The sequence below is a fragment of the Drosophila sechellia genome, chromosome 3R (genome assembly GCF_004382195.2).
Source record: "Drosophila sechellia strain sech25 chromosome 3R, ASM438219v1, whole genome shotgun sequence".
NCBI lineage: Eukaryota > Metazoa > Arthropoda > Insecta > Diptera > Drosophilidae > Drosophila > Drosophila sechellia.
Genome location: NC_045952.1, coordinates 11,327,051 through 11,336,990, shown reverse-complemented (window position 1 = coordinate 11,336,990; position 9,940 = coordinate 11,327,051). Strand labels below are relative to the sequence as shown.

General features: G+C 43.7%; 2 protein-coding genes and 1 long non-coding RNA gene across 3 annotated transcripts; 2 read left to right on the top strand and 1 right to left on the bottom strand.

The window, feature by feature from the left end:
* Window positions 1–597: 597 nt before the first annotated feature.
* Window positions 598–1,326, top strand: LOC6616772. The gene has a single exon (XM_002041073.2). It carries the CDS (start codon window positions 629–631, stop codon window positions 1,268–1,270), a length of 642 nt encoding a protein of 213 aa, XP_002041109.1. The 5' UTR covers window positions 598–628; the 3' UTR covers window positions 1,271–1,326.
* Window positions 1,327–1,474: 148 nt separating this feature from the next.
* LOC6616771 lies at window positions 1,475–2,254 on the top strand. The gene has a single exon (XM_002041072.2). It carries the CDS (start codon window positions 1,482–1,484, stop codon window positions 2,193–2,195), a length of 714 nt encoding a protein of 237 aa, XP_002041108.2. The 5' UTR covers window positions 1,475–1,481; the 3' UTR covers window positions 2,196–2,254.
* Window positions 2,255–3,128: 874 nt separating this feature from the next.
* LOC116801608 lies at window positions 3,129–4,118 on the bottom strand. Its single transcript, XR_004362121.1, has 3 exons — window positions 4,014–4,118; window positions 3,805–3,820; window positions 3,129–3,743 (listed from the first exon to the last, which is right to left on the bottom strand). It is a non-coding gene; the product is annotated as an uncharacterized LOC116801608 (long non-coding RNA).
* Window positions 4,119–9,940: the final 5,822 nt, after the last annotated feature.

Sequence of the window (9,940 nt, the reverse complement as noted above, 5' to 3'; positions counted from 1 at the left end):
GAGGTGCGCAACGAGTAAAATACCAACAAGAGGCACAACAACACTACAGCCCAGCAAGGAGGAGCATGGAGGAGCAAGGAGAAACAACAACAATCGAAACCCCACGCACAATAACAACAACAACAACAACGGCTTATCCTTGGCGTCTTCGACGGCGTCGCACAGGATGCGTCGCTTATTTATCGCATTTTTATGTGAAATAAACGATTCGGAATTGGCTACGTAAAACATTAATTTTATTGTGGGGGAAATTGAGATTGCAGAACGAAACAACAAGCCCCAAAGAGAAGCAAATGGCCCCAGCAACACCTTGAAAGTTTCACGTGTCCTCCAATTGATTTCGGTTATTATTTCACCAACTACTGCAAATCAATAATGTTGCTGTTTAAAACTTTGAGAACTCGCAACTCCGAAAAACGTGTGGTACAATGAGAAGTTGATGTAAAATGTGCTAGCTAACTATTAATTTGTTGGCCTTACTAGAAACTTGATGCATATTATATATATATGTATATATTTAAAGCGTATTAACTGTAAATTTCACGGGAGACAAATGGATTTCCGAGATCAATAAACACAACAAAATACTGTAGTTTGAAACAAACTGAGCAGCAGGAAAGTGGTAGTGATGGAGGGGAATAGATCCCTTCTAGTGCTAGGCCTAATTTTAATTTTAATAGAGCTTACAACTCCAACTTCAACTCCAGCTCCAACTTCACAGCCTGCTCCATCGGAAGAAGCTCCAGGAAACAGTACGGCAGAAGCTTCCAATTCCTCCGCAGCATCAAAGTGCAAGTCAACTGAAATTCTATCCGAGAATGGCTGCGTGGATCGCGACATCTTCCTTAACAAGATCGTTATGAGATCGTGGAAGGATGAAGGCTTTGAAAAGGCAAAGGCCAGAGCTGGTCTGGTGGATAAGATGGAGTGCAGGGATGGTGAGGTGAGGACTCCATTTGGCTGTTCAATGCCACCGTACCCACCGCGCAGGGAGTCAAGCCGGGTGCCAATTCACCACAGCAGACTAAATGGCGAACGGATTGTGCACGACAAGGGCATTTTTAAACTCTATCACCACGTGGATGATGATGATGTGGAACAAAAACCCATTCGAAAACCTAGATCGGCAGGACCTCCGATAACTGGAAACAAGCGCCCACGGAAGTACGTATTCTTGCCGGGAAGGAGTATTGGAAAGGGACACAAGTGTCGGGCTAATGAGGTCACGGGAAGAAGGAGTCGCTGCATCCAAAGGAAACGCTTAGCTTGACAACGACTACATCAAACAAACGAAATCGAACAGAGTCAATAAATTGTATTACTATAGACTAGTATTATTATTACAAGCTTTAGGGTTACCTGAAGTGATAATCGAATCTTTATGGCAATGCAAAACAAATTAATTTCGCAGTCCACTTAACTCGTTGCATTGTATTTTCTGTAAGATTTGCATTTCAGTCCACTTCCTCTTGCACCCCAAGATGCAAGTTCACCGCTCTTTCTGCGTGCTTATATTATACTTTTTTTTTTACGATGCACTTTCCCAAGAAGAAACTAAGGTACCGCCAACTGAAACAACTGCACCGCCAGCAGCAAGTGTAGCAACCGAAGAAGCTCCCAAGAGTAGTAACGCAGAGGCTTCAGGTTCCTCCAAGTGCAAGTCCAATGAAATTCTTTCCGAAAATGGCTGCGTGGAGCGCGATAACTTTCTGAACAAGATCATGTTAAGATCCTGGCAGGACGAAGGCTTCGGCAAGGCAAAAGCAAGAGCTGGCCTGGTCGATGTGATTGAGTGCAGGGATGGTGAGGTGAGGACTCCATTTGGCTGCTCAAAGCCACCGTACCCACCGCACAGGGAGTCAAGCCGGGTGCCAATTCACCACAGCAGCTTGTACCGCGAGCAGGTGGTGCACTCGAATTACGGATCAGCACGTAGCGTCCATCAAGAAAAGGTTAAGATCGAAAAAGGAAAAAGGGAGCCATACTTGGGTCCCCCCATTTCGGGGCACAATATTCCCCGCAAGAACTACATACTGCCGGGCAGGCTGCTCCGAAGCGGGCGTCAGTGTCGCCCATATGAGACTCCCGGGAAGGATGGGCAATGCCAACCAAAGAAGGGTAAAACGGGAAATTACAAGCACAAAAACCACGTCTATGGACTCCAATTGAGACACCGGCACGAAGCACAAGGATAGAAACTCAGCTACTAATTCAAACTTTATACTCGGCTAATAAAGAATTTTCCAAAACCTAGTGTCTACTATGAGCTTGCCATCCCTCTGTGGTTTCTTTCGAGTTTCTAAAATACAAATGCCCGAAGTGAATATTAATCCAACAAGCTCTACTAACTACTTGCTCTGCCAGCCAATAGGGGATACGTTTTCCAACAATGTTCGATGTGCACAACCCAAACACATATGGCTATTATGGGCATTTAATGGTCCTTCACCATCGAGCCTTTGACAAATTTAATTTAATTTTATATTGTGTGTGCTGGGTCGTTTTGTTTTACGACAGCATGCCCTTTCTTGGGGCCCATTGAGAGCAAATTAGTTGCTCGCCTTAAGTCCGAGCCATTGACAAAGGATTAATCAAAACAGATAGATGAGTGTGAGCTGCGTGAGCGTGCGTGTGCTTCCGTGCATGGGTGTCCTTTAAGGATCGCATTATGCTGAAAACATGGAAGGGGATTATGAATATAAAAGCATAATTAAATGGGATTTGCGCCTTTGGGTTGGCTTTTCTTTTCAATGGAGGCAACTCTTTGAAATGGCTTCGTTGTGGCAATATGGATGGCTTTGACATGCTAATTAGTTAACCTCGCACGCATGTGTGTGTGTGCCAGTGCGTTTGGGGCCACATTGCTCATACGCCGCGTTTGACAGACCCCAGACGCGCAACCAAGTGGCTGCTGTTCGCTCCGAGCGGCGCCCAAAACATGATGAATAGTTTTGCAATAATTACATTACACGGCAGTTTCAAGCTCGGCCAGCCCGAAAGAAAGTCACACGTGGCTGACGTTTGGATCGAGTGGAAACTGGGACGACTTTCCTCCACATTGAGAAAAATTTATACATATTTTACTCATGATTTAAAATAATTGTTAAATAAAAAAAATATAGTTTCAAGAATATCTCAATCAATGTAATAGGATACATTTAGAAACCGATCTGCAATTTTCCAGTATGGAAAACCAAATGCATGCCACATTTAGAAAGTTCCAGCTGCAGTAATTGATACTATGTTATTTTACCTCCATGTGTATGTGGCACATCAATGAGCATACTGAAATGCAGATGAACGCGGCGGCTAGGAGGGCATTAATCATGTTCGGAGGTAATTAGCAATTAATAACGTTTCGCAAACTGTAAATTTATCGCCTGCTGCTCCGTCTTAGGAATTTCCCATCATAAATTACGTTTTCCGGCTTATGAATGAAGTGAAAAATGATCCGATGGCCATCAAATGTCTCTTGCCATCGAATGCGACTTCCGTTCTATTCCTGTTGACATTTGGCCCGTTTTGAGGATTTGCTTTTGCTCTCTTACCAAAGAGAAGATTCTTTTGCATATATGCAATATAGAAGCGTACAAAGCCGGCATTTGCATCTTGTCATGCAGTCAAAGTTAATATGATTGATGGCTTAATCAATGACTGCTCTTGAAATTGCCGCTCATGAAATAACTTTGATTTCTTAACTGGAAATGCCTTTAAGCCCTCGGGATTGCAACAGTTTATGTAAGCTGAATAAGAAATGTACAACTTGAATGATTATGGCCCAGATATGGCTAGGATTGAACTTACTTGAAAGGTATTTAGACTGGACCATATTGGTAATTTGTGAAAAGAACAGTTATTAATGGAGTAATTGTTTTAATTTGAAAAAAGTTTTTTGGTTTCTTTTACACATTTCACGACTGCAATTCAATCGACAGCAATCGACACAAAAGTATGAACCGCACACTTCGCACTTCGTTCCTATTACCAATAAAATATAGTCTTGGTCGTAATACCTTAAACCATTTAAGTCGCCTTCAGCCGGACAAGTGTCGGGAGAAATTTATGGTTTCGCTGCGAGAACGACGCGTGAAATTGGCTCCTAATTGCCGCGAATGAAATGTCACAGCCTTTGGCTGACTGAAATCTAGAGGGAGGTGTATGTGGGTATATGTATATATTCTGGGATGATGGGGGAAAATCAAGCGAAACTCATTTCGATACACTTGAGTTGATTTGTTTGCGTGGCAGAGGCAATACCATTCTATTTAAAATTAGGCATGGACTTGTGGTTTGGCAAATCTTGTCATAAATTTCGCAGCCAATTCGAATAAATCAGTGCAGTGATTAGTGGTCCGGTCCACTCTTATTTATTTATAACGCATGCATAACGACTTTATTTATAGCCGCGCAACGAATCAGTCATGTTGCAACATTGCCACTTGCAATCGCATACGAGTATATTGGTGTGTTTGCTGGAATTTATGCGTCAATGCACCTGGCGAAAAAAGTCGTACATGCGGCACTCAGAGCGATGGAAAAAGTGCGAGTCGTAATATATGCAAAAGGGACACTGCACATGACAGTGGCACTCGTTTTATTTACACGACAAGTGGCAATTACAAAAATCCGGCGGCAGTCACTGCTCATTTCGCTGCATGTTCGAGTGGCATGAAAATGTTGCGATTTCCATTCACATTTGGCCCCTCTGCCACTTGCCACTTGAGAAGCCAGCCACATATAAATCCGATTGCTTCCCTCTAAATTCCGATACATATTCCCCGATAATTGCTTGGCTTTGATTTGTGCTCACTGAATATGGCTTTGAAGATTTGAGCCCTAATTGCTCGACATATCATATCTCTACATATCTCTTGACCAACTATTTGGCCGAATTCACTGAACAGCAGAGGCAGCCCTCTTTATTGCCTTATTGATGAAATTGTTTACATGTGTAATTAAGTTACCAGTCCAGTAAATGTGTTGATGATGTGAACAAATTTATTTGCCATATTATTTGCATATGTTTAAGCCGAGTATTTTATTTTTTGCTGCCCACCATTATGGTTATTGCTATGGCCGAGATTCGCTGGATGCCGGACATTGGCTCCGTCCGCTCGTAAATATTTATGCTGCAGCCGTATTGTTGTCGGAATTAAACGGCAAACATGACACTCGAAAAAATAATAAAGCAATCAGTTAAGCGCAGCTACTGGAGGGGTAATTATATAAATTGTTTACTTATGCCAGCGGAACTGCCTATGTGTTTATTCTGTTTGTTTATTTACCTTCTCTGTCCGAGTGTGCAAGTGCAATCAAATTTTATGTGCTTATAGTTCTGCTTAGCATTAAATTAAAATACGCACCAACGTTTACAAGCACCTCGGATGATGTCAATTGCCATAAAAACACGCTCGTAAACGCTACGTTACGCATACGCCATGTCGTGCAGGAACCTCGACGACCACGACGACGTCACCATTTTGCCTAGATGTTGTCAAACATGGCCAGACAAGGAGCGCCGGACAGGAACACCTCACTCATTGGCCCAACCAGTGGCTGGTAGATGGGAAAAGCTCATGCTAGTGGTGACAGCTTCAAGCTGCTGAAATAGAAACCACCTCGAATAGAAAACGGAAGTCATTGGTAATTTTTATAAGGAACTTGCCATTTAAATGTGTTATTATTTATATACAGTATTAAAAAGTGTCTTTTAAACTTAATAAAAACGTAAACTTAATGTTGAATAATAAATAATTATAATTAGGGCTGAACTATTCAAGCCAGGATATTCGTTCTGGCTAGACTCTCATCTCTGTTCGATCCCTACGCTCCGGCACTTGTTCCATTTTGTAGTTGGATTGCGGGCGTTTAAGAGCTCGTCTCTCCATGGACACTCACTCACATCGAAGCCCCCTCGCTTGTTCCGGACTCCGTAGTCGGTATTTTGTATTCCGTACTACGTAGTCCGTGTTCCGTGTGGCTGTGCAGATAATGCTGATGATTTTGATGTTCGTGTCATTGTCGTTCGAAAGCGTTATGCGTGACGAAACGGAAGCTCTTAAAAGGCACAATGAATAAACGCTCGAAATGAGGCCAAAAGCCGCCCAAAAAGCACACCCAGTACGACTGGTGTCTGATTTCTGGCAGGCAGTGTCCTGCGGTTCGCCATGGCACATTAAGAAGGACTCTGGCTGTAAATTCTCCCTGTTTTATGCGCATTTCGTTACGCCCTGATGCCGCTGCCACTCTTTCTTGGCCGGAAACTCCGGCTCCGACGAATCCGGGTCCAAGGCAATCGCCACGCCCCGCAAATATTTCCGTACGAAAACAAGCCGGTGGTTGGGGCATCATTATTTTAATTAGATGCGAGTGTGCCCGGTCGGATGATGGCGCTGCGTCAAAAGGATAGCGGGACAGCTGCTCCACATTATTTAATTGAATTAAGCCAAAACCTCTGTCAAGCGCCGAGCGCCAGGAGTATAATGCATTTTTAATTTCCCCATCATTTCTAAATTGTGCACGGGAATATTTAGGTTCATCGAAATGAGATACATTTAAAACTCTTTTTTATAAGGCAGAGCATAATGTCACATAGGCCGAGGACTGAAAATCTGTATATTAAAATTATTAGACTTAATATCATTTGTATCTATTATTTTCCATTTTTCTTAATGTATAACCTTTATAATCTGTGCTGTGTAAGATAAATGTTTCACTGTGCGGCATTAGCATAATATATAAGCATAATTTACACATATTCGCAGCATATTTTTGGGGCAACCGTTCCAGCTGCCAATTTGCTTAGCTGCCATTTAAATATCAATAATCCCCGTGCCCGTTGACCGAAGAGCCATTGCTCACGCCATCTCTGGCCAGGACTGAGACATATTGTCCGCAGACCACACACTCCCACCTCAGCGGCCGTAAAAAATCACCGACGGACGGAGTCTATCTGTCAAATACATCAAATCTTCACCCCTCGCTGCCCTGAGCAAACATGCCAAGCCAAGCGGAGCTGAGAAGAGCTGAGCCGAGAACTGAGCCAAGTCTGAAATGTGTATATCATTTGGATTGATTGCTGGGTTCACTCAGGGGCCAACCCATGTCACACTCGGAAAAAACTCTGGTCACTAGGCCAAAAGTAGAGCGTTCTCTTATAAATGTTTAAACAAAAGATCATGTATGTGGCCAAATTAATAAAAATTTTATTTATAAAGGGAAATAACTTATATAAGCCAACTCTTCAGGTAATATTTACAGTTTAATTTAAGAACTAAAAAACGACTTATGTATTATTTGTAACAAAATGCATGTAAATAATATAAGTAATTGTATAGTAGTAGTAATATGCTTAGCACACTATTTTGTTGAGTGTAGACCAGAGTCCCGACTAGAGAAGTTTTGGGTTGTGTGGTGTGGTGTCTTTGTTTGCGGCTGTCGGCCTGCGTTTGTTTGGTGAGTGGGTGGTTGGACTTGCGTGCGTGGCGGATGTGTTTTCCGCTGGGCGAGTCTGGTGGGAGGGTGGCGTGGAGCTGAAGGAACTGGAGGAAGTGGAAAACCGGTACCGGAAGGTGCAACGCCGGCCACCAGACGCCATTGCGAGGCGGCGTCTTCTGGACCGCTTGTCACACTCAGTTTGTCGACGCGTGCAGCGGCTGATATGAGTTATGGCCCACTGGGGAGTTTGGCCAATGGATCACGGCTTAAAGCTGGCCAAAAATGCAACCGGGTGAAATGATCATCGCGAGCCGCAGGCGACAGACCGCAAATAAAAAGCCATAAATAGTCAACTTGAGGCTGAAGTTTCTGGCTCGCCTTGGCGGAACAATGCAACACACAGAGCACCACACACATGACTCGCCACTCTGAGCTGGCGAGGAAGCTCGGGATGCAGAAGATGTCGACGAAGTGCAAAGCGCTTCAAACGATTTTCCGCAAAGTTGACTGCCTCCTGCAGTGGAAGGTGTTTCGAGTGTGCACCGCCGGCGTCACGCCCAAAACAACCACCTGGCCACACCCACACACAAACCCAATTGCACCGAAAGAAATACTAAAAATTGCTTTTTATTAGGCATTTAGATCTGTAGTTTAAAGTGGAACTTAACAGAGTGCAGATTCGTTAGAATCTCAACACGCTGGCTTTAAAGAATTCTACCAATGATATCCAAAATAGAAAAAATGAAGACATTTCTTTCTCAGTGCAGCTAACATTCCGCGTGTATCCCAATCTTTTATACAGCGGGATGGGTCGTGTGTGCTTGCATGTTTACTGTCACAACAGCAGCGACGGCGACTGAAATAAAATTCTCGCCAAAAGCCTTAAGGTATTCCGCACCAGCAAAATATGCGAGTTTGTAAGACCGACGGCACGGAGAATGGAGTTGGGCTGGAAAAGCGATGGGCGATGGCGGAGGGCTGGACACTGGGGAATGGGTCGCCAACTTCACACCCAATCGCGGCAAATTTTTGGCAACAAACTTTTCTGCGAACTGAAGGAGCAGCCGGAAAAGCAGTAAAACGAACTAGCCGAAGTAGGAGTCGAAGAAGGAAAATAAAAAACACTTAAAACTATAATTCAAAGGGCATCAATCCATAAGAAAGTAGCGGTTTATATTGCAGGCTTTTTATTGATGATGTATATTAATACAAATCTAATTATAAATTAAAATACATTTATGAGCAAAATTTATAAAGAATTAAAGCTAATTTTTGTTTTCAGTGCAGTTTAGAGCTGCGTCAGTGGAGTGTCGGAATGCGAAAGCGAAGTACTCGTGAATGTGGATGAGGACTTTGCTGCTGTGCCAGAAGATGTGGGAAGTGCTTTCCAGTGGGCGTAGATGGTAGGATGCCAGGATGGGTACGGAGATATAGGTGCGCCGTGCAGCCAGGACGAGTGGCGAATTTATTGCCCAGGGAAGCATATCGTGGCCCGACGTCTCCCGAGGATCCTGCTGCCTTCGCGGGGGCTGCAACATGTCGCAAAGTTGTCGAAGCAGGGAATAAACTTTGCGAACGGGCGCTCCGAGAACTTCGGCGTCCGAGGAGCACAAAAAATTAGGGGCTGAATATGTTTTAGTGGCGCTACAGTGCTGACAGTTCTGTAAAATATACGCCGCGCTCATAATTTATATCAGTTTTGTTAACTCAACGTGACTGCGTCGCGGGATCTCGCCGGAATAGGCTGCCAAATGTTTGCCGGAGCATCTGGAATACTCTCAATCTCCGGTCCCTCACCAGGACTCACTCGAAGGATGAGCTCCTGACTCCCTGGATACTTTCCACGGAGTCAAGAGCAACGGCCGCACGTTCGTGCAATTAGCCAAATGGCCCCACCATCTGACATATTTGACTTCGGCTGCTCTTTGGGCCCCATTTTTTGGCTAGACCTGAAACTAGGCTCACCATTTGGCTTGAAAAAGCGCACTGAATATGCTCACAAAACCAAATACGAAAATAGAAACAAGGCAAAAATAGATTTTTTGATACTAATATTTTAACTATAAATGTAACACCATGCTAGCTTTTACTCTTCTTAAGGAAGCTAATGAATATTAACTTTTTTATACATCATCATTAAAATGAAAAGGCTCAGATATGACTGACAATTTGAGGCTAATTTAATTTAAATTTGCAAGGATTGCAACATTTTTGCAGCACAGTTTTGGAACTACACCCACCTGGCGGATACGTAACGCAAAGTACTCATTCAAGACAGAGAGCCGCAAATGCCAACGGTCTGCCCCGCAATAACTCAAATCCCAAATGCCTGCCATTAGTGGTCTGCAGCAGAAGCCCCCTCATAGTTTTTGTTTAATTAACTGGCGAGCTGGGAGCCTCAAAGAGGGGAAAACCGGAGAGCATTGTTAATCCACTTTGAAAACTCAAAATGCTGTGATCTTAAAATGTGTGGGGTTGTGGAGAACTGAAAGCTGACCACAAG